Source organism: Orcinus orca, chromosome 13 (assembly GCF_937001465.1).
Source record: "Orcinus orca chromosome 13, mOrcOrc1.1, whole genome shotgun sequence".
Classification (NCBI taxonomy): Eukaryota; Metazoa; Chordata; class Mammalia; order Artiodactyla; family Delphinidae; genus Orcinus; species Orcinus orca.
Window position 1 is genome coordinate 50,787,253 of NC_064571.1, and position 25,069 is coordinate 50,812,321.

The window sequence follows — 25,069 nt, forward strand, 5'->3', positions numbered from 1 at the left end:
TGAAAATCTCAAGCTAGAGACAGTAAGCTCAGGTCACTGTATAGTGGCATCCATGCAACAAGGTTTTCTGAGATTCCTGACTTTCTAGTTTTCCAAATAGCCAGTGAGATTTCAGTTGCAACAGATGTTGTCATTTTAAACAGAAGACTACTGATGCAATAAAAAAATAAATACTGACTTTAACCTCTCTCTCTCTTTGTACCTAGCAATTCCCTAAATGAGGCATCAACTCTTTTAATTCTTTAGGAAGAGGTATGAGGGTTTAAAATGATGAGATGAAGTAGAAACGTATATTCTTGGTTTATTTGAAAGTCTACCATATAAGATCATTTCTAAAGATGCCATTCAAATGAGGATAATACATGTTTTATGTCTGTAAATATTACAAAAGTGGGGAATTCATAGGTTACTTTTTATGGTTGTAGTTGTATTTTTTTCCTTTATGAACATATCTGTATCTGTTTTAAAAGAAAATTATTTTATAAATACCAGTTTTCCCAACTTATATGTAATACATAGGATTTGATCAGATCAGTATGATTCTTTTATTTTTTAAATAAATGTTTTAGTTTGAAATAATTTAAATATATAGAAATGTTCCAAACATATTAAAGAGAGTTCACTCTCATCCAGCTTCCCCTAATGTTAACATCTTATATAAGCATTGTACTTCTGTCAAATTTAAGAAATTAACATTCACTATGCCCTTTGAGAAATGATTTGCTTTGAGAATTTTTGTGTCATAGATGCCACTGAGTGACATCAAACTAGTTCTGGAAAATTTCAGCATCACTTGGTTTGATTCCCACAAATACCTAAGAGAATTCTCCCCACTGGGCTACCCCAAATTTCTACTAAGAAACATTCAATCAGGTATTTTAGGAGGACAAACAATTGTTTTTTTCTTCCCACCCTTATCAGTGTTGGTTTTATTTTGAAGTTGGTCACAGACTCGCTTTTCCTTTCTCTGTTTCCTTGGGAAATTTTACCATTCTCAGCATAGAAAACTCTCCTAAATTTTAGACTTGTCCTTACAACTGCCCCAATTCACCTCAAATTCAAAATGTCCCATTGTGTATAGGTTATTTTTTGGAGTTTATATAATTTTAAAACATTTTATTTTAATAGATTTATATAAAGACATTACAATAGAGAAAGTTTTACTGCTACTGGTATGGTGAAAACCAACTACTTAAATTTCTGCTACTTGACTTCCCCATTTGTAAGGTGAGGGGTTTGCAGCTCTGATACTTTATGATTTTAGAGTGTGAATAAATGTGAATTTCCTTTAAAAGAAAAAGTTGTTGAAGAAAAGTGGTCTTAAAACATAGACTGCTTTTCATTTTGTTGAGTCGTCTCCCCTGACTTTTTAGATGAACCTGCATCTGAGATTTTCGTATGAAATTTTCATTTTGAAACTAGTGGGAGAATAATTCCATTCATGGCTAGGATTAATTGGAGGGAAATCTCCTTTTCCTTCCATAGTGAAGAATACAGACTTATTAGCATTCTATGGGCAAGGCTGGTAAATTTCACATAATTAACGGTTTGGAATCCTAAAAACTAACACTAGGAAATGCTACAGAAGGAATAACATCTTTTCATTTTGACATCATCTTGACAAATGAGGGAAAATCTGCAGTGCGTGCATCACAAAAACAAGCAAAATTCTGTGAAAACAAGGGAAAAGTGGCCCCATACTCCCTGTTTTCTCCTTGTGTTCCAAAACCTTCACCTTTGCTAACAGACCCTGAAATTATTTCCAATCTATTTTTCATACAGTGAATACCAAAAGAGCTAAATTATTCATTGGAAGTGAAAATATTTATTACCATGTGTCAAGAAACTCTGATTCCCTTTCTGGTGTTCCTAATAAGAACCCTGTGGTGTAAAATTATGTGCTGAATCTACTAAATAATTACCCACGTGAATGCTGTACCTACCATGTGTATTTTTAGGCTTTGTATGGATAAATATTTCATAAAGTGCTGGACTAAAAGTCCTTCATCCCCAAATCAGTTTCAAATTCTTCTCTAAGAAACAAGGTACAATGAGACTTCTAATGAAAGTGGTAAGGAAAGAGGTAACATAAGCAATCAACAGCACAGTCTGAGAAGAATTCTCATCACCAAGAAAGATTTATGAAAAATAAATTTAATCACTGCCAAATGAGATCCTCAGAGAACAAGACTTTGTAAGCATTTTTCTATAAATGTGAAAAAGAAACTGGGTCTATATTGAGAACAAAAGGTTAGATGTGTAGGACAAATTATTTTTATGAACGTTCATAATTTAGCTGTAAAAACTAATATAGCTTGTGAGTGTCTATAGTAATTTGAAATATTTAGCAGGGAAATATAGACACAAAGAAATGAAATTAGAACTTTGGCATTTACAGTTTTAAGACTTAATACATGGAAGGTGCAGTGATTGCATTTTTATTTTTTTTCTTCTATTTCTTATCAGCATCTAAACCTAGATAGATTTTGGTGAATGCTCTGGGAAACCAGCATTTCGGAGTACAAATTGATATGTACAGTAGAGGCTTAGCTTTTAATGTAATCTTATAACGATAGATTTGACTTCCAGAACACAGTTAGCTTGAAACACTTTAACTTTAAAGCATTACCTGGAGCCCGCAAAGCTTAAGATGCACTGTGGCACTAGGGAGAGCAAAGAGGGGCAAAGTGTTAGGTGATAGCCTCACACTTCTCACCAGCTCTTTTCATTATGGCCACATGAAGTAAAGGTCTGGATTCTGTTACAGCAGCTTTGACACATGTTTACCACCCTTAGTGTCTTTCTTGGCTCATTACCTATTATGTAAAGAGAAGCTTGTCTTTCTGTTTACGTGATGACACTTAAATGATTCGGTTTTATTTGGGGGCTTACTGAGGGCCTATAGCCTGGAGACGGCCTCTCAGATAGCTATGAGAAGTTACTCCAAGGAGGTAGGCAAGGAAGCCAGTATATGTGTGCGTTTGGCGAAGGGGTTTATGCAGTCAAGCATACATCTCAGTAGAAGGTTGCTGCTAGTCATGAGGAATTGATATCTCAGTTCATGATTTTCTAATTATGAGAAGAGGCAAGAATCTGGATTCATGAAATTTTCTCCTGAAAAAATATAAACATCTGAAGGCCTGTTCTGCCAGTTTTCCCAGAGCACAGAGTGCCTTATTCCTGATCTCTGGCCTAAGTTATTTTCCAGGTGTACCACAGGTCAGCGACTTCAGTGGCTAATGACTCAATTCTTGTAGAACCAGGTAGTGAGTGACATTCCTTAGTTGGCGAGAGTAGTTCTACCATTTTAAATTTATGGTAACTGGTAGAATTAACTCTGGGAGAAGTACGCATGGGTTGTAAAAGGATTGCATCAGGTAACTCACCGTTCTTTGCCTTTTTTAATTAAAGTGACTGAGAAACTGCCTCTTTGTGTTTTACCTTGTATTGTTTGGTGAAAGCTGTGCAAGGACAGGAAAATCCTCTGCCAGGCTCTTTCCTGTTCTGTGTCTTACGCTTTGCTGTTTAAGAGGAGTGTAGTCTTTGCTGCCACCAGAGAGCTAAATCCTGAAGATACAGTTTAGTTGGCTAGTCCTGGCGCAGAGGTGATTTGATGGATTGACTGACTTTGACTTGTACATTTTATAATGCTTCTTTTCTTTCAAATCCCTTTCTAGAATTTTGAAACCCAAGACCTGTTTTATATCTCACTGGGTGAGACATTAGTTTTACTTTTCTAAGTCTGAAGTACCTCTATCATTGGTCTCATCTGTAAAATGGACTGAGGTCCCCCACCACTCTCCAAACATAGGTGAGGGAAGCATTTTCTTACCTTTTCTCTTTCCTTCTGCTCACTCTTTTCTTTATAGTTTCCTGCTTTCTTTGCCTCTTTTCTACTTTACTTCTAACAGAAGTCTGCTACAGGCATCTATTTTGCTTTCTTTTGCCCCACTGGTGAAACTTAAGAATCAAACTTTGACCAACATATAGGTACAAAATTGCTAAGACACTAGCCATGATTTTTAGACCTCAGGGAGGTCAGGAGAGTCCACTGGATTCTATGACATTGAAAGGAAATACATTGAGCACAACCTAATTCTTAGATGAATAGGATTCTACAGGGTTTTAGGAATAGAAAGTAAGATTACTCATCATAGGAGAAGTTAATTGAACAGAAACTGTAGAGTCCTCAGAATATAAATGTTAGGAATTCATTTTTTAGTAACTCCCTGACACTTCCTTTAGAATTGTGTTGGTTTTGTTTTGTTTTATTTGTATTTTGTTTTAATTTTCTCTTTTAAATCAAAGGCTTGTTGTTGAAATTTTTAGTTATTTGGTATCTTAATCCATAGGGTTCAGTATTCAAGGATAAATAACAGAAGGGCTGGCAAAAATAGTGTCACTAGTAACAACCTGTCACATAACAATTTCCTCACTTCAAATCATGGAGAAATAGTCAATATCCTAACTACCTTTAAACCACTAATTGTTTTAGGTAAAAATTATCACATTTAGCTGAAAAGTGGATTGTTTGGAACCAATAAATTTCACTTCATTGATAAAGCATCAGGCCCTGTATATTGGCATTTATCTTTGACAGTCAACAAGCCATTTCATGAAATCAAAGATTATTATATTTATGTATGTATGCATGTATTAGGTACTTATATATATATTTTTTAATTTTGGAAATAATTATAGATTCACAGATAGTTGCAAAGAAAGATATGGGAGGTCCCCTGTACCCTTTATCCAACTTCCCTCCATGTTAACATCTTATATAACTATAGTTCAATATCAAAACCAGCATGTAAATCATAGAGCTTATTCAGATTTTGCCAGTTATACATGCATTTATTGTGTGTGTCTGTGTGTGTCTATGTAGTTCTATGCAATTTTATCACACATATAGCTTCTTATAATCACCACCAAAATCAAGAGGCTTATCTGTACTACAAGATTCTCTTGTGTTACCCTTGATTATTATATTTTAAAGGGACCTGGGGGGTCATCTACTCTAACCTACTTATATTGGAATGGGGAGTGATTTGCCACGGGTCAATGGGTTAGATAATGATTGAGCTCCTAGTCGAATTTCAGAATGCTATGTCCTATCCTAGACCAGTTTCAGGCATCCCATCTTACATTCTCAATTTTATAAAGCAGACAGTTGTTCTACAAGTTTGAAGATAAGAGAACTGAAGCAAACACAAGTTTCAAAGTAAATGCGTTCATCACAATTCTAGATTTTTTAAAAAATCTGATATTCTAATTCTATTACTGGTTGCATAATGGGTTAAAGGAACATTAACCGTCAATGTAAGCATTAGATTGATATTTCAGACAAAGCATGTATATGTTGGAAGTAGTCTGTGTTGCTTCATAGGGACTCAGCGTGGTTGTAAGAGGGAGAAGGTAGGTAGTAAAGGATCCCAGAGATTTAGCTACAAATTGTGTAATTCATACTCTCCACGCAAAGAATTGAATGTCTTCTCCCTTCCATTCACACACAAATGCCCCAGATAATTTAACAATTATTTTCCCTTTCCAGTTTACCCTTTAATTTCATTACCTCTTATGAAACTATTGTGGTGAGGTTTAGGGAGGGATTTGGGAATTGGGGGTCACAGGATGTGATTTGACCCACACACCTGTTCCATATCACTTTGGAACCATTTTAGATGCTACTCACTTTGGGAATGAATCTGGTTATAGAGGAGTAGGATAGAAATTATTTGGGAAGAGTGTAGGACCAAAGACTTTTCTACTGTATCAGAATCATAGAAATTAGAGATGTAAAAGACCCATTAGCTGATTTGCCCTATTTCCATGGAAATTGCTGCGAATGTTTTTCAGTGACCTAATGTATTTTTGTTTAAAATAAATGGGAACTCAATGTAGATTCTTGTTAGAGCTTGAAACTGCTGATTGTTGTGTTTTCTGGGTTGTTTTTCTTTTTAGATCTACTTGACAGTTTGCATAGCTAATTACTGTGTTCTCATTTGTTTAATTCTAGCACTGCTGTAGGCTTTTTAGAATGGGGGAGCACTACTGTACTTTTAAAGTATATCAACTAGCTGTTAAATCAAGGAGTATAAGGGACAGAGAGAATGAGTGTGTGTGTGTGTGTGTGTGTGTGTGTGTGTGTGTTTTAGAAGATGAGTCAAAGTTAAAGCAGCAAAGTGAATTTTAAAACTGCCAGGCTTTGGTAGCTAATAACAGTTTTGTGAAGGTTTTGTCAGTAACTGAATGCAGGACATAGCAGGGTCCCTTGTCTCATTTCACGTAGGGCACTTTGTATCATCATGGATCATTTGCAGCAAATGATCTAAACATATACTCTTAGAAAACTAAAGAACATATACTCTTAGAAATCTTTTTTTTTTTTTTTTTTTTTTTGCTGGTGAATGAATTTTTTTATTATTGGCTTAATTTTCATAGTGCAAATTTAGATGGAAAAAGCCTTGGAATTTGAAGAGAATTTGTTAAGAATTATTTCTTATATCAAATAGTTAACTTTAAAACTTTCCAATTTTAGTATTCTGTAGGTTCCATTTATGGGAGGAAAGTGTTTTTGTCAAGAATCACTACTTTTATTGGCAATGAGTCATGAGTTCCTTGTGAGGGTTTTGGAATTTAGAAGCATCAACTGAACCATTTAAGAGCAATTAAGATAGTGATGGTTCAAATGAGATAAAATTGCTTCCTTTGTATGTCTTTGTGTTGTTGTTGTTGGTGGTGGTGTCGCTTTCTGGGAGTAGGGGCATTTGATTTAATGACTAGAATTACACATTTTAATCTTCTTTCCTGCATTATAGGATGGGACCTTTTTAAAAAGATCCTCCACATTTCATTAGACTGAAAGTTCGCTTTAACTGACCATCCCTAAATAATTATCATGCTTCTTTAAGGATACATCCATTTTGAATGAGGACCTTAATTTGAAATTCAGTAGAAAAATTTTATAGCTATTTCATATTGGGAGTACAACTCTTTGTAACAATGGCAAAAACGATCATTGTTGAATTTATGTATACAGCTTCCCTTAGAGCAGCCAAACTGGTGAGATTGGCTAGCTAAGAGTAGATAATGAATGACTAGGTCTCCACATTTGCATAGATAGATAGAGAGATAGATAGATAGGTAGAATTTTGTAGTTTTTGATTGCTATAAGCAACAGAGACAGTTATTTTTAAACCTTTCAAGACACGATGAATGGCAAACATTGTGTGCCTAGTAATTTGAACCTCCACATATGAACTCGGTTGAATGCTTGAGAGCTAAGATGAAACTCATCCACATTCTTGCAAGCCATTGCCATGGCAACACACTTAAAATTTCCAAGGTCTGTCTCCCTCGAGTTTGCACCTGCAGTTACCTTATTGTGAAACAAAAAGAAGGCTTTCCAACTTGAAAATGCTTTGGAATGGTTGGGAGTATGTTTTGAAATAAAGTGAAGTTTAAAAGTTGAAAACCAAAATAGAACATTCAGGGAGAAAGTACATTTGCGTTCTTCATGCGATATTTAGTTTTTTTCCCCTCCTACTTCACAGTATTATTCTAGGCAAGGGCAAATGTGGATAGTCAACCTATTGTGGTTATTAGGATGTTGGGTTTTGCCCACTTTAACAACAAACGTGCTGCCTCCCAGTAGGCTAGAGGTAACACGCGTGTGTGTCTTATGTAATAACGAAGGTCAGAAGAGCTAAGATTTATTTAGTGTTTATTATGCACCAGGTTGACGAAAAATTAATCGGTCAAAAATGATTTAAAAAGAAATGGAAATTTGTATTTGAGCCAAATTTGAGGATTATAACCTGGCAAGAGCAACTCAGAAAGCTCTGAGAACTGTCCCATTGGTTAGAAGTCAAGGCACCGTTATATAAGTTTTTTTTCTTTTTTTTTTTTGCGGTACGCGGGCCTCTCACTGTTGTGGCCTCTCCCGTTGCGGAGCACAGGCTCCGGACGCACAGGCTCAGCGGCCATGGCTCACGGGCCCAGCCGCCCTGCGGCACGTGGAATCCTCCCGGACCGGGGCACGAACCCATGTCCCCTGCATCGGCAGGCGGGCTCTCAACCACTGCACCACCAGGGAAGCCCTATATAAGTTTTTTGAGACAGGGCTGTACATCAAATGTTGTATTAATGACAGCTTACATAATTCAGATCTACGCGTCATCGCGGTGGGTCATGTGACCCCTTAGAAGATCAAGAAGGAGTGCCATCTTTTAAGGAGTTGTCGTGTTGATGCTATAGGAGAATGTTGCTGGTTATGGTTGAGCAGGTATTTTTGCTCACGTGGGAGGTTTGGTCGATGCATAATGAAGATACACAAAGCACAGTGTGGAGAGAGAGGAGGCCAAAGGGCAGAGATTTTTTGTTTAAATTTCTCTTGTCTTGCCATAAAAATATAACTTTTATTTCACAACCGGGAATAGTGTTAAGTAGTTCATTGATCATGATTATCTTAATTCTTACAACTACACTGCCAAGATTGGTACTGCATCCTTCCCATTTTATAAATGAGAGATTAAGTAGGTCACCCAAGTTCTACTAACTCCAGATTTAAACTTGGGTCTAAGTCTAATATCCATGCACAGAGTCACTGGGGAGCATTGCTAGCATGCTAGCATGAGTACTAGCATTCCTCAGTTTCTCAAGTGAAAAGCTGGTCGTGGGAAACCAGAAAAGGGGCTACCAGATCTCTCTCTCTGCTCAGGATACACTGAGTGAACCACTCACTCTGGGTAAATGTAGTTGAACCCTTGCATGTCCACATCAGGTTCTACCTTTAAGTACAAGCCAACAACCCCACTCCATCTTTTCAGGAAGCAAGGGGGTCAAAGACAATAAGGCAGCCACTTTCCTTACTACATTGCTCATCTCCCCCCCTGCAAACTCAGAAGAGCACCAAGGAAGCTTGGCTTCTATTTGACTAAATGTTAGAGAATAGAGATTCAGGTATTTGGAGTCTAGTTCCAGTAGAGTTTCTTGGAATTAATGAAGAAAAGCCTATTTGAGAATTATCATAGTAAAAATATTACTGGGTGCTAACTTACCAATAAATGCACTACCTTCATAAGGAACTTGGCATTTTGAGGAAACTAACAAGTCTTGTGTATTTCAAGCCATGAGCCTGGACTCTGAAGCACCTGGCCTTTCTTGTTTGAGAGCCTCTGTGACCCTGTTTCTAAGATAGTTAGAGAACATTGGTTATCTGATTATCTAGATTTCCAGCTCAAAGCAGATATGAGGGAGCAAGTTTGAAAACAGAAACGGGCCACTATAAAGCCTGACAGTGACAGACAAAAGAGAAAAACTAATAAGAGTACACATCAACTGAAAAGTGGAAGAGTAGTTTGAGGACCTATGGAGCAGGACAGGGATACTATTCTCTTTGGCATCTGAGGTCACTGCTATGTTGCAGGTAGCACTGATGCTCATAACAGCATTACCAAACCATCAAGAGAAGCTTATCTTTCTGTTTACGTGATGACACTTAAATGATTCCCAAAGTTCTCATAATGACAAGTGACATTTTTTGGTGAATAGAAGGCTTAATTCTTATTCTTAATCAGCAGGCATTCCAGTAATGAGGATGAGAAGGTTAAGGGATTGCAGAGGTGTGTAAGGGAGGAAAAGGGCTCATCCAGGGGGAGAGGCATGATAGCAACTTCGAGGAAACACGTCAGAATTGAGAGGAACTGATTGTAAATGCAAGGCGGAAGAGAGAAAAGCTATCCAAAAGAGGACATGGCTAATTACTCAAAGATCTCAGGGAAGAGTTTAGACACAGATGCCATCTGATGAAGCGTGCACAAAAAGGCAGACTCTCTCATGAGGCTCCCAGCCTCAGTAGAAGGCACTTAACAGAATTCTCCTTCAGCATCTGAATGTGCGTTCTTCAGGTGGTCCTTAGTGGGCTTTGCAGGAGCTACTCAGTGCTCACCAGTCTGGCAGCTCCAGATGATGTCAGAAGGCCACATTCCCTGGTATTTTTCAAAGGCCTTGCTTAAAGTTTTCAATTAAACCTAGGGAAGAATTGAAAAAGACAAATCATGTTTGAGAAACTTGGGAAAAGTGACAAATGAATCCTGCCTCTGTTTTTGTCTTCACTACACCCAAATATGAAACTGAAGGAGTTGGATGCCAACTGGATGGAGGGCCAGGAGACCACAATCTATTCCTGAGCTGGACACTGTCGGTGCAGTGATATGATACTGCACTCCTGACTGTGCCGACTTAGGGTTTCCCTCTCTTTACTAGAAGGGAACTGGAACAAGTAACTCAAGTCTCCAAACTCTGAAAACAGTAGGATTTGATAAATGCTTGGTTACATCATGCAGCTAGGGAGAAGAGAAGAGAAGCCCCTTGGCTTTTCAATACACTGGTAGTTATGTTTTTTGAGGTGTTTTGAAAAGAACTCTCACTTCCAATATGTAATTTACTCTGTTTATAGGATGTTTAAACATAGAAGTGTGAATTTAAGCCAGGAAATTATACTTCCTTTGTGAAGGGAATGTCTGTGTCTGAAGATCACAGAAATCCAGGGCTAGGATGAACTTCTCTTCCCATGTTGCAAGGAGAGCAAAGTGACAATGTGTACAGAGCCAGTTGTGTCTACGTAGTAAATACTCTCGACAACGTCTTCTGAGTGCCAGCCATTGTGCTAGACATTGTGCCTATCTAGCCCTAGAGAATCTCATCCTCATCAAAATTCAAAATAGGTGTAAATAACTTCATTTTTACGTAGGAAGAAACCTAAAGAAGCTAGATAATTTGCCCAACATCAACAGCCAATAAGTGGCAGAGCTGGGATTTCAGCCCAGTCTGTCTAGCTCTAATACCCATGCTCCTTCTATGCTCAGGGGTATAGAGAGGATTTTCTGCTTATAGATGGCCTCCATTTGTCGTACACCTGAAGTTCTCCAAGCAATTCAAGGGAGGGAAGGCTGGTGCCATAGTGTATTCCTCTTCTGTATAACCCCTTGTTAATCAAAAGTATTCAGTAAATGATTGTGAATAGATGAATGAATTAATGAATGAGTGAAGGCATGGAAGAATCCATTAAAAGATACAAATTTCATGAGTGCATTGTGTCCTGCACTTAAGTCTTAGTCTGAATTTGATGGCTGGTCTCAGCCAGCCCTTACCTTCATGCAATTTATTTCAGGAAGAAGATAAAAGTTTCATCCTGTAGTTAGATTTTGAAGGAAAACATTATAAAGGCATAGTTTCCTTATAATCCAATGAAAGTATTTACAAGGAAAGACTATGGCAATAGAGTTCAGGGGAAACTGGAAGAGTTGGGGGTATATTATACAGGAAAAAAAAACCCAGCATGGCAGTCAACTATTTTATTTTTCTCGGTCCTTTCTCTAAGGCAGGCTATATCTCATTGCTTTCTCAACGGACAGGGATGCTTCATAAAAGCAGGCAGACCAACTTATTGCAAGACATTTTTACCTTCTCCTTCCTTCTAACTTTTAGTCGTCCTCTCTTTGCAGTTAAAGATAATGTCACTTTTTGCTATTTCTCTACCATAAATTTCCAGCCATGAGGTATAATGTAAAAACCAGTTACAAAGTTTCATTGTCACTTCTAGAGATGTTAGCAGGCAGATAAAATCTTTGAAAAAGTGTGATTTTTGCCACAATTCTCATCTCCCACTCTTAGGAGTTATACTTCTGGAAAATAATCTATACTTGCTCACTCTTATTTGGAGATTTAAAGAGCTGTTATAAATGAGCAATTGTGGCAAACGTACACCTAGGTGTAGTGAACTTAGAGAGGATGAACATCAGGAATAAGATTATTTGAAATGCTTCTACCAATGCAAGTGTCATGTGTAATATATCTTCTATTTTTTAAGTCAAGAGAAATCCTTCATTCAACTTTATTAATTCAATTTTCACAATCATACTTATCTTCATCAAGTGCTTTTATTGAAATTACAGATACTTAAAGAAGATAAGCCAGGTTTTAGAGCATGATAGCATTTTTTTTCTATCTTTATTGACATATAATTGACAAATTTAAATTGTTTAAGGTTGATGTTTTGATACACATATACATTGGGAAATAATCACCACAATCAATGGTGATGACATTTTAAATCAACTCTGTTGAACTGTGATAGATGTGATAGATGCTCGAGGGCTATAAAACGCAGACATAAATTCTGTCCCACAGAAATACATGAAATAAAACATACACCTACGCAGTTCCCAAACTTTTAGATTTAAATATAATTTGGAAAGGCGCACACCTCTCCTGTTCTAATGCACTAAGAAAATATTGCTCAGTGTCTTACGAGAGTTAATTCGCGTATTATTAATCCATATAGGGAACACGACCATGGGCTATGTTTTGTTATAACTACAGATACGACCGTTATAATAAGAAGCATTGTGCGGCATGGATCATCACACTTAGAGTCAGCCTCCTCTTCTTCTCCCCTCAGCTCCCCTCCCTACTGCTCCTTCTCCTTCTCTCTGTCTGTTTTGCTGTCTGTCTGTCTCTCTCTCCTTTAATTAGCAGTGTTTGCTACGTGATCTCTTTTTTCTTATTTTCTGTTCATTTAAATGCTCTAGATATAATAGGGCATGATTTAGAGTAAACTCTGGACGCGGGCATAAAATAAATCAAGTTGTCACAATCTTCCAAGTCCCAGGAAAGTGAATAAGGAGGAGAATTTTGAGAGAACTCCAGTAACCCTGCATCTGTGCAGTAACTCTCCCGGAGCGCTGACATGGAGAAGAGGGAATCACAGTGCCAGATGTGGATTGGCACTGCCCATCTTGTAGGTTACCAGTGAGACTGAAACATGGGCACTCAATAAGCAATGCTGAAGTGAATCATATTCTGATGTAAAAGAGATCTTCCCAAGAATAGCAACATTTATGTGAGGGGCCAATTGAAGTGAGAGATACAGATCCTATTCAACTGAGGGGACAAGAGGATTTCAAGACATAAAAATGAAATATATTCAGCTGAGTGGATTTTTGGCTGCCCTCTTTAAGCACTCCCCAGAAGTGTTCTTCATATTGTCATGTGAGGAGCAAAACTAATTCTGTATTAGTTGTAATAATAACATATAAACATTGCTGCGTGAGGACTTTCATATTTACAGAGTGCTTTCGCACATATCAAAATGGATCCCCGGGGACTTCCCTGGTGGCACAGTGGTTGGGAATCCGCCTGCCAATGCAGGGGACACGGGTTCGATTCCTGGTCCGGGAAGATCCCACATGACACGGAGCAACTAGGCCCGTGCGCCACAACTGCTGAGCCTGCGCTCTGGAACCCGCGAGCCACAGCTGCTGAGCCCATGTGCCACGGCTGCTGAAACCCGCGGGCCTAGAGCCCATGCTCCGCAACAAGAGAGGCCACTGCAATGAGAAGCGTGCGCACTGCAATGAAGAGTAGCCCCGGCTCTCCGCAACTAAAGAAAACCCACGTGCAGGAATGAAGACCCAACGCAGCCAAAAATAAAAAAAATAATTAATTAATTAATTTAAAAGACTTTTAAAAATACATTAATTAAAAAAAATGGATCCCCATAATACCCCTATGAGATAGAGAAGTTACTTTGTCATATACAAATGATTATATATATACATTTAGTCACATATATAGTATATATATACATGCATAGTATATATATTTGCCTATATAGTATATCTATTCTTATGTACTGTTGAGAACACAGAAATCATTTCAAGATGATACATATGAGATCCAGATTGAGACTTGATATATATTTTCCATTATTGATAAGCATGTAGCAAATTAAACTGAAGTGGTTCAACAGTACAACATTCCAAATATGTATTAAGGAACCAAAGTACTCAACATAAGGAATGAAATAGTCAGATGTGAAAGCTTGGAGTTCCAGTTTAACTATAACCAGCAAGGATTGGATCTCTTAATGCATGAACAAAATAGCATTATAACATTTAAGTGAGATCACATTTACTCTCAATCACTCCTTGATAGAAACACTCATAGCGGTGCTGCTCAGATATTGGCAAGATACTGGTATAGAACCTTGCATATATTCAACAAATGGGTCCAAAAAAAAATCAGGAAACCAACTGTCTGTCAACTTCATCAACATCATTTCCAACCACATCCCTAATTCTTGTTGTCCCAGCCTGCAAGCATTGTGTGGGATGGAAGTTCTCACATATCTCCAAGTTGAAGCTCTATCAAGGGGACATTGGTCATGGTCCTGCCCAGGAGAAAAGAAGTGTTCTGGATAGCTAGCTGCCTGTGGCTCCTTCCGATCAATGAATGGATGTCTAGACTGTACCTGGAGAAACAACAGTATTATTAATTAATGGTCACCTCCACTTACTTATCCCCAAGATGTATTAAGATAATTTGACAAAACCCTAATGATGGTTGTGTGAGAGAGACAAAGCTAAATATCTCATTAGCACTTACGTTGTGAAAACAGAAGTTAATAAGAGAGACCTTGGAAGTTTTCATCAGTGGATTAATGAGAAGAGAGACAAAAGAGTTCATTGAGTTAATTTTGTAGCCAGCGTGACCTGCACTGTTCTAAGTCAAGGGGAAAAATAGGAAAAGATTCAATAATCTACATTTTCTTTCTGTCCCCAAGAATTTAGTTATGCATTTATGTGCAGAGATGAGAGACAAGATGTTTAAGGTCTTTAAAAAAAATAAGAAAAGATTACCACACGTAGATAAAGAACTTTCTGGGTTTACTTCATTTCAAAGTAACTGCAGTTCTGTCAATGTTTGACTTTTTGTAACTGGAGTAAAAAATTAAACTGTAGCATTCATTTTGTTCCATTTTTAGTACAACTTAATGTGCTGCCATATCAAGTGGTACAACAGCTGTCTGTGGATATGTCTCCTGATATCTGTGTATGTTTTCTTCATGATAATTTTAGTGGTTACTTATATAAAAGCCAGTACTCTCCTTTGCCACCTTTTAACTTATTTTAAATCTATTTAATTGTGTATCTTTATAATCACATGAAATCCTTTAAAGAACAAAATGGTCTGGGATGGATGGATGGATGAATGGGAGGATGGCTGGGTGAGTGATGGATGGATGGATAGAAGTCACCCGGGATGAGAGACAATCAGTCTATTGGAGGTCGGGATAATCTCATAGCTTTGCCATTAATTAGCAGTATAATTGTGGTCAAGCATAAACACTTAAATTTCTAGCTTCAGTTTCCTGATATGTAAAATAAAGACCTTAGACTAATGATCACTAGTGTCTGGCTCAGTACAAGAAGATATATGACTGCTTGACTAAAACATGATTCCATTTCCTAATATGTTAGATGCCAACAATGAAAGCTTGGATTTTGGAGACATGTTGTTGAAACTATCCATCGTTGGCATTTTACAATTATAAAATATTTTGGCCTCATTACCAATAAGGATTTTCAGTTCAACCTGTGTGACTAATTAGTCCATTCAGTCACAATAGTTAGACTAAAGATTCATATTGACACAGCTAGAAGCCTAGATTTGCATTGTAAACATCTGTCAGTATTTATTTAATTTGGAAATGGCCGAACCCATTTCAGAAAGGGCTTTGTTCAAAAACAAAACACACAGAGAGGGAACACATTCAATCACATGCATATTCTAGTTTCCCTTTCAGCATCTCCACATCACTACCAGCATTCTTTGGAGGTCTTACACTCCCAAGTTCTAATTCATGAGAATCCAAGAGAATAGATATTCCAAATCCTCCCTGAAAATTTAAACTTCACTTTAGCTTTTTCTTTGGCCAGCTCTCCTATTTGCTTTGGCTAAAAATGGAAATGCGGTATGAGCATAGAGGTCATTAGTAGCTCAAAGAAAGATAAGAATTTATCTTTTTTTAAAAAGATAAATTTAATTTCAAGCTTCCTGACACCAGGTTTTTATTTTGCAGGTTTACTCTTTTGCATAACTTTGCAAAAATATGTTTTTGTTTCATTAAGCAGGAATTCAGTTCATTTCTTCCTCTCATAATTTCCTTTTTCTGTGGCATTATTTCCATATCCCTATCTTCCCCTTAGAGTTTTTTCCTGTTAGGATGACCACTATCAAATGCATATGAAAATGCATGTTAGAGTGAGTAAGATATTTATGACCTCTTTACATGGTGAGTTTTTCTATCCAACTCACTTGCACTGTTCTGAAACCATTGCATACATTTTAAACAGTTAGTAAAATTCTGAAGAAAATTGAATGGCTTTCAAGTCTGTCTTTTTCCAAGCAGACAGCTGATTTCTGGTCACTTCTTGTAATAACCTAAGGCATCAATTGAGGGGAAAAAAACATTAAAGAAATGTGAAAGCTGGCCGTTTTCAGGGATATTTCAGTTTTGCCCTAAATATTCATGAATGCCAACGTTCAAACATTCAGATTGGGTAAATGAGTGTACAAATGGGTATTTTTTTTGAGCAGGCACTTAACTGTAACACTCAGAATAATAGCACCTCCACCTGCATTCTGCATAAGTGTGTCGTTGGTGAATATTTAATGAAATAGTAGATATGGGAGCACTGTTAAATTTCAATCAAAATAAGCTATTAGAATCAATTTTGTTATTTGTATTAATGAGTGATTTGTTCTTCTGCTTTAGAATGGAATGGGCACAATAAGTTATTTGCAGGTAGGAATCACGATTTGTGCCTTGTTAGGTAGTGACCATATTTTGTGCCCACCAGAAAATGTTATGGATAGATGAGTGACTGATTTGTTGGTGACTAATTGATCTTCGTATTCTTTGTTACTCATGTGCGGGGGCTAAAATTCATGCTTCATGTATTGGATCTCAGTTTATTATTTTTATTTTTATTAGATTAGTGAGCATGGGACTGATATCTTTATGTGGCATCTGCTACTCAGAGAAACAAATGACAAATAAGAACCAAAAGCTTCACTGAGACAATGGAAACTACCATGGAATCTATGCAAAGTCTCTAAGTTCCTTCTACATTTTTAATAGGATTAACTAAAATTACCAATTTGACGTATTTGTTTAGTGATTTGATTTGATCAAATTGACCCACTGTTGGGGAATTCTATATATGTATTACAATTGGGTTATTTTTTTGCAGTTTTTCCTTTTGGTGAAAATTGTGACTTCCCCACCTCCTAGAAACATCTTGCCCCATAAGTTATCAGTGCGATGGTTCAGACCTAGCTTGAGGAATTTGTGTCACTAATTGTGAATCCTGGTATTTTTCTTTTTTCAAGAAAACACATCTAGCAATAAATCTGATAAGGAAGACTATCAGATTCAGTGCTGTGAAAGGCAGACGTCAATGTTCTTTCTCTTCCAGAGCAGCTTCATGTAGACAAAAGTATCAGAACAAGTGTCCGTCAATTAGCCAAACATATCACATGTCAGCTAGCACCATACGCCGTCCATCAGTTGTCTCAATCAGCTCAGTATAAATGTCCATCACAGCAGTGAGAGATTAGGCTAAATACTGTTACACGAGTGAGCACCATTGCTTGAGACAATTTTTTTTTTTTTTTTTTTTTTTTGCCGTACGCGGGCCTCTCACTGTTGTGGCCTCTCCCGTTGCGGAGCACAGGCTCCGGACGCGCAGGCTCAGCGGCCATGGCTCACGGACCCAGCCGCTCCGCGGCATGTGGGATCTTCCCGGACCGGGGCACGAACCCGTTCCCTGCATTGGCAGGCGGACTCTCAACCACTGCACCACCAGGGAAGCCAGAGACAATTATTTTTTTTTTTACATTGTATTTGGATGTATAGCTGGATAGACTGTCGCAGTTTAGAAACAAAGTTTCAATCGAAATTTTAGAGTAAATCAAGAATTTCTTTGTGGGCATCAAATTCATAATGGACATCCGTTTGCACAGTTAGAATATGTTCTTTTTCTCACAAAGCAGATTTTTGCTGGTAGAGTTTTCTTGTGGATCTTTTCATCAGAATTTACCCGTCTTCAGCAAAGCTGTTTACCATGAGGAATAAGGTCTAGGAATGCTAGTCTTAGCAAGGATATAATATTACAGACTAAGTTTATCCATCCTCTCATCCTGTCTTTTTAGCACATAGATATGCAATTGTGCTATATTCAAAAAAGTGAATATGCAGCAAATTCTACCATTAAAGGTGGTGGTGGGGAAAAAGGCTCTCTGTAGAGCAGAAATACAAAGAACAAAAATACATCAGTGTTTCTCTACTTTCTAACCCACCAAGTGGTCTCTGCCTAATAACCCTGGACATTAAAAAAAAACTGGTCTAACTTCTTACTGTACATTAAGGACGTCCTTTCTCCCCCATTCTGATTAAATTTTCCTACCCTATACAAGTTGGTGTTTATCCATATGACATGTGAATTAAGTTTCAGTGCCTTTATTTCCTGAATTGTGTGCAAATCATTTTTTTCCCCTAAAGGTAAGGAGACCTAAGTAGTTTCAGTAAACATTCTGAACAAGAACAGACGTTTGCCATGAAAATGTCCACACCACTCTGAATTAGGGACGGTCAGCATGCACTTTGACCTGTGAGTGGTTGAATGCACGGTTAGGGACCCTCATCTAAATGGACGGTTATGTAAAGCTAATGCTTTTGCTCCATCACTATTCTGTCTCCTTCAGAAGGTCGCCTCTTTTCTGAAAAAGGTTATAAACATCAGAGAAAAGTATACTGAAGAACAGAATTGATTAATGTGACATATTTGAGTTTCTTCAACAGCATGTCATAGGGAGGCAGTTCCAAACACGGTGAATTAAATTTAAATTACACAGCTTTGGCTAGAAAATTGTTTGGTTAATTTAGCCTCTGAAATGAATCCAATAATAAACTGGATTTTAATTTCTGAGAGAAAAATATGAAAACAATGTGTATTCATTTTATCAGGAAAAGTGCATTAAAAACTAAAATATAGTTGTACAATAGGGTCGAATTTGCACAGTGATATTTTTCCTACTGTAAAAGGCTATAGGAGGTACTGTCTATTGTATGACATCTTTTGTTATTTTAGGAACTGTGTTTTGTGAAAGATGACACTGAGAACATTCTCTAACACTTTCTGTTTGCTGTGGAATTGTTTGGAAAGGCTGTTGAATTTAAATATTAGGTCAACTTTTAAAACAAAATTTAACTTTGCAGCCTAAATAACTTAGTCTGCATGAAACACTACACTGAGCTACACATTTCTAGTCCGTGAATTTCTTTTAGGAAGCAACCTTTATTATTTATATTCGATGTTTGACTTCTCATTCAGAATTTGAACCTAGGCAGCAAAAGATGGAAACTTAGTTCAACAAAGTACCAATAGAGCTACTGTATTTTGATATAAAAGCTAACATGAGATCTAAAGTTAAGAATAATTCACATGTACAACTTCCAGTTTAATGTCTAAAATTATATTATTTATAAATATAGTGCAAAAATATTAAATTGGTGTTCCATTCGTGAAACAACAATAATGTTGGTGATATCACAACTTTTATAAATATTTAAAAGGTGGTCCTATTCTAGGTACTTTTCATGTACTAAGTTAATCTTTACAACAACAGTGACTATGCTCTCCATTTTTTTCAGATGAGAAAAACAAGGTACAGAACAGTTTTTAAGCTTTTAGAGCAGAGTTTCTCAACTTCTGTACTATTGTCGTTTGGGTCAGATCATTCTTTGTTGTGGGAAGGCTGCCACATACGTTTTAGGATTTTTTACCAGCATCCGTGGTGTCCACTCTTTAGACGCCAATAGGAGCTCACCCACTCCCACCTCAACCCGGCCGAGACAACTAAAATATCTCCAGACATTGCCAGATGTCTTCCCAGGTGGAGGAGGGGAGAGGGGGCAACATCACTGCCAGGGTGAGAAGAACCAGATTAAAGAATTTATCCACATCCTCCTCCCCCCCTCCACCAAGAACAAAAATTCCTCAAGGAAAATGAAAAATTCTCTTGGAACCATGAAATTAATTTTTAAAAATATGCACTGTGGTTTTCATAAAAAGGTAGCTTTCCACTTGATGTTGGCTTTTAAAAAACAGATTATCAGCTCTGGGGCGAATTGGAACAATTGACATGCCAGACCTCATAATCCAATAACTTGTTATTATCAAGTCAGTTTGGATGTTATCCTGCAAGTTGTGCTCGTGCCAGAAGGAGGATGGATTCTTGCCTTTTAAAGCTCACTGTACTGAACGATACCTACGTGACTATCACACCAATTGCTAGTGGCTATCACTGGCATTAACAGTTACAATTCCAGGAAAACTGGTATTTGAACTTCTTTTAAAATGACAGCAGCAAAATAAATTAATTCAGTCTCCCAACTGTGTTAGAGGAATTAAAAGCAGAATAACATGAAACCATCTCAAAATACTATTAAATGCTTGCATTTATTTAAAGTTATGTTTTGAAGCACTAGCATCTGGACAAATTCTTTATTCTTGATTAATTAAAGACCTTGTACTTGAAACATTTTTGAGCCTAATTTTGCCACAAATACGCATCATCCCTTGTCTCCACTTTTCAAAATAGCGCAATTCTCTTAACATTTATATATTTATACTTTACCCCCTGACTATTAGACACTCCCTTAATAAAAGTATATCATATATCTGATTTTTCTTTAATTTAAGACCTTTATTATTGTAACTCTACTTTTAAATAAGGACTTCATCCGTGTTGCAGTTCTGAGTATCATCTAGACAATTATAATCTCCTTAATCCTTAGCCGATGTAATGAGATATTTTCCTTCTTGTACCTTGAATTCTCTCTGTATTTCCTTAGCATTAGCCAAATCTGATGCAAACCTTCACAGTTTCCGTGCAATATCTGTGCTGAGTTTATTGCTGCTTATAAGCGGCAGTAAAGAACAACCTTTGATGCTCGTAAACGTGTTGATGATGTGGCTAACTGCTAGGTTTTACACACTCTGCTTTTTATTACAGCGATGGTTATCTTCTTTGCTGTAAGTGCAGTGAAGCAACTAGAATGTCAGAAAGAAAACTGTCACCTCTATCCTATTTGCTGTAGAATATCATCCCCCCAATACACTCTTCATTTATTCTAAAACCTTAATGATGGAAAGGACAATGGGGAAACAATACCTGCTCTCTGAATATGACAAAGATGAGAACTTTGTAATGAGTGTGAAAGCTCAACACAAATTTCAAAAAGTACCTTCAATGGACTATATTTGCTTCCCTTTTTGCATCAGTGAAAGATATTCTCTGTTTAATCTGTGTTTCCTAATAAAGACAAGCTATATCTCAAAGATACATCACATTCTACCTGGTCATGAATATAAAAGCTTATATAGTTGTTCTGCTTTTAGGAAGCCAAGCACAAGCACTGATGCAAGCCTTGTAGCACTCCAGGGCGGTAATAAATTTCACATCATCGTTTCTGCCAGGCTGCTTTAAACCTCTGTCTGCTCCTGTGTGTGGCTTCCCTGGGCAGTTAAATGGATGGGTTTGTACAAGTTGGCTACCACCATTTCCATATCCTCGTGGAAAATAAGCTAGAATCAAGTTTTCACAAATATGCCAATTCTTCCATGAGGGATCTAAACTAAGTTGAAGAATGTAAGCTCTGTGTCCTCGGGAAGGGAAATAATTGAATTTGGTTTCTCGATCTGTCAGGTGGTGTTTTACTAGTCCACGAGACAAGATGAAAAGATCTATTAGGTCCCTTTAAATTAATCTACCGAATTTGTTTCCTTTACAGACCACAGATGACATCCTTGTGGCCTCAGCGGAGTGTCCCAGCGATGACGAGGACATTGACCCCTGTGAGCCGAGCTCAGGTGGGTTAGGTTAGTCGACTTTTTTTCTTACTTTCTTTACTTTACTGTGAATCTTTGTTGCATGCTATAGTCCCTAGAAGATCTTTGCATTTTTGTCTAGAAGTCCACCCTATGAAAAAATGCCTCATTGTGAGATAAGAGCTCTTAGTTTTTGTGTGTGTGTGTGTGTGGTACGAGGGCCTCTCACTGCTGTGGCCTCTCCCATTGCGGAGCACAGGCTCCAGACGCGCAGGCTCAGCAGCCATGGCTTACGGGCCCAGCCGCTCCGCAGCATGTGGGATCTTCCCGGACCGGGGCACGAACCCGCGTCCCCTGCATCGACAGGCGGACTCTCAACCACTGCACTACCAGGGAAGCCCAAGAGCTCTCACTTTTTACGTGGGTACATTTCCCCACATTTATTAAAAAAATAATTTTTAAAACAAAACCCACCAAGATGATGTATTCCAGAAAAAGCAGTGGGGGACAGCACACAAGGCTGGTACCTTACTGTTCATATTCCATTAGCTCATTATATAATTTTCAGTATAACCATATACGGAGATCTTCCTTGGGTCACCCATAATAAAATTATAAAGTTTAAAAATTGCATTGCATTTTGGAAAATTCTTTGACCTTTCTACTCACAAAAAGTCCCCACCACTCACTCTGCCAGCAAATTATCTTAAGTGATAAATTTCTGAATTTCAGAAGTGAGAGTATTATGGCAATAGTAAAACAAACAGCAGGTACAGTCAGTCCTTGATTCATTTAATAGAGAAATGTTTGAGTCTTCCAGTGTCTCCCTAAAATGCAAGTTGATGTGTTTTAACTGTAGGTGGTGCATAGTTTCTTCTCCTTCTTTGTGATATGGTGTGACTAACACATCAGTACTGCTTTCCTGCAGCCCTGTACCATCAAGCAGTGGCTGTGGACCCTGAAAATGAATGGATCAGAGCCTGGGTTTGATTCCAAATATTCGTAATACCAAGGATTAGGGTCATTTCCATTAGTTTCCTTTGTAAGCAGTGTTTCTTAAAATTCAATAATTGTCTTGTTTAGGTTAACAAAACCATTGAGGTAGATGTGGACTAACCACTATTGGATAACTCATGACCTCTGTAGATGTCACCTATAACCACAGGAGAACTTCATGTCACGGTAAACTAACTAATCTGGGATTCTTGTGAAGAATATCTTTCTAATCTACTTGTTCTGATATTTGGATAAAAAATGGTTCAGGATGCATATCTTACATCTTTTGAATATCACTTCCACCCCTGTCCCCCCACTGATTATAGCTACTTACTCTCAGCACTTAGAGCAGCTACTGAGTGCCAGTGAGGAGCAGAAGCTCAGCTGTCATCTCTCAGCAGGAGAAGGTTTGGGAGGTCCATTCTGGTTGTCTTCTCGTGTTTCTTTCCCTCACCTCCATCCCACATATCAAAATTCTCAGCCTCCAGAGCCATCTTTCATACACAGTTATTAGAAGGTGATCTGATACAATCTGATGATCATGCATTCAATTCCTCCAGTTTCTTGATCTCTACACCATTCCCTTTTGGTTGTCTAGACAGATGTGGTCCCTTCATGATACCATCCTGTCAAAATCCTGCTTTTGTTTTCATTGGTATTCTCATTCTCTCTGTGTTAGTCAAAAAGGAAGAAAAAAAAAAAAAGTTACTGCTTTTTTGTCCATGACATCAGTCCATCTATTTGCCTTCTCCCTCCCTCAAATTTCTCCTTTCCCCATTTCTCCTATTCTCACATGCTCAGCCATGACTGTCTCTTTCGTAGCTTCTCTAAGATCTTCCAGCATGGATCATTCATAAATGGAGTCTGGTGTTTGTTATACATTGATATGTGTGTGTGTCTATATTTGTATTTACATTTGCTTTTGTTTTCCCAGTTAACATTGAGAACAGTTGATACTTTTTCAGTTTTTTCCACTCTATTAACACAATGCTGAAAACAATATAGGTTCTTACTAATTATAGTACTGGCTGGTTTTCCTCTGGGCTGAATCCTTCTTTTGCTGTTTGAGTGGAGGCTATCGTCCTCTTTACATAGAGTCCTCACTTTGAGTACCTAGGAACTCCAGTGTAAGAAGTCTAATTGCACTTAAAATTGTCACTTTTTTTTCCTTCTTGAGCACAGTTAAATGATCCAGTTCTTCTAGCCATTGCTTCTAGGTCTTACTAACCATTCCTTATAGACTAGTTTACTGTCTCTCCCTTTCTCTGGGGACGCCGGCCCTAAGCACAGGATGGTGTGGGTGGGGAAAGAGGAGAGAAAGAAAGAGAAAGATTACTTTTTTTTTTTTTTTTTTTTTTTTTACCATTTTGACATCCTCCTCTCTTTAGTCACCTGACTTCGTTAAATATTATAACACCATGGAAAGTGAGGAGCAGCTTGTTAATAACCACACTCCAGATATCCTTTCTGCCTCTTCTCTTTACTAATTTATCGCTTATCTGAAAGAATCGTGTTTACTTTTCTATTTGTTACTTGTTTATTAACATATAGCTTGCATCCCCGCCACGCAAGAAGAACAGCTCCGTGAAGCAGGAACTCTGTTTGCGTTGTTCCACACAAGACTTGTTGCGTGAATTTTAATTTTGTTCCACAGCCCCAAAGTCTGCTGTCTGATATACAAGACACAGCAGCTACTGACCCCATCTGATGACAGCTACAACACTCTTGTACCAAGGCTAGTTTAACTCCTCATCCTCAGTGTTTCTTTCCTTACTCTCTAGTTTTCAATTTGTCAATTCCTCTTAAGGCTTAAACTTCAGATTCTGTTTCTTTAATGGCATCTTCCACTGTAGGCTTTTCTTGTGATCTTACCTCCCCTAGATGGTATCTTGATAGTGTAGTCCATGAATGGTTTCCCTTTCTATATTACATTCTGTAAGCGTGATCTCTTTTCTACATTGGATTTTTCTATCCAATTCCCTATAATTTTTTTTCATGCCCAACTTTAATAATTCATGCAGTGTTGCTCTTTCGGCATAATTGGCTCTGTGTGACAACTTCCTGTGAAATTCTTAGTTCATATGATTTTTTTTTCCTATTTTCCAACTGTTTTTTTTGCAGTTGAGGAGTCGATTTTTGTTATCCTCTTATAATCTGAATATTGTTTTCTGCTAGGATAGCCCTCCTCTAGGTCTTTGTTTCTTAATGTACTATGTACTTGTTCTCTTAAATAGCTTTTTTCATACTTGCTTTGTGTCTTGAACACAAATATAAAATAACATGGTCAAAAATTGCAGTCGCTGATGTTATTAGACTTTGGATACTGTTAGATA

The 25,069-nt window shown here is 37.6% G+C and overlaps 1 protein-coding gene across 27 annotated transcripts in view; it reads left to right on the forward strand.

Moving 5' to 3' along the window:
• NRXN1 (neurexin 1) overlaps nt 1-25,069 on the forward strand; it is a 1,124,566-nt gene that overhangs the window by 1,076,726 nt on the left and 22,771 nt on the right. For 17 of the 27 annotated variants that reach the window (XM_049695934.1, XM_049695947.1, XM_049695940.1 and 14 more), the window contains one exon: nt 21,704-21,791. In XM_049695934.1, the coding sequence (XP_049551891.1) occupies nt 21,704-21,791 (88 nt within the window). The remainder of the gene's footprint in view (nt 1-21,703; nt 21,792-25,069) is intronic. The other 10 variants (XM_049695935.1, XM_049695948.1, XM_049695952.1 and 7 more) reach the window with 1 other exon arrangement.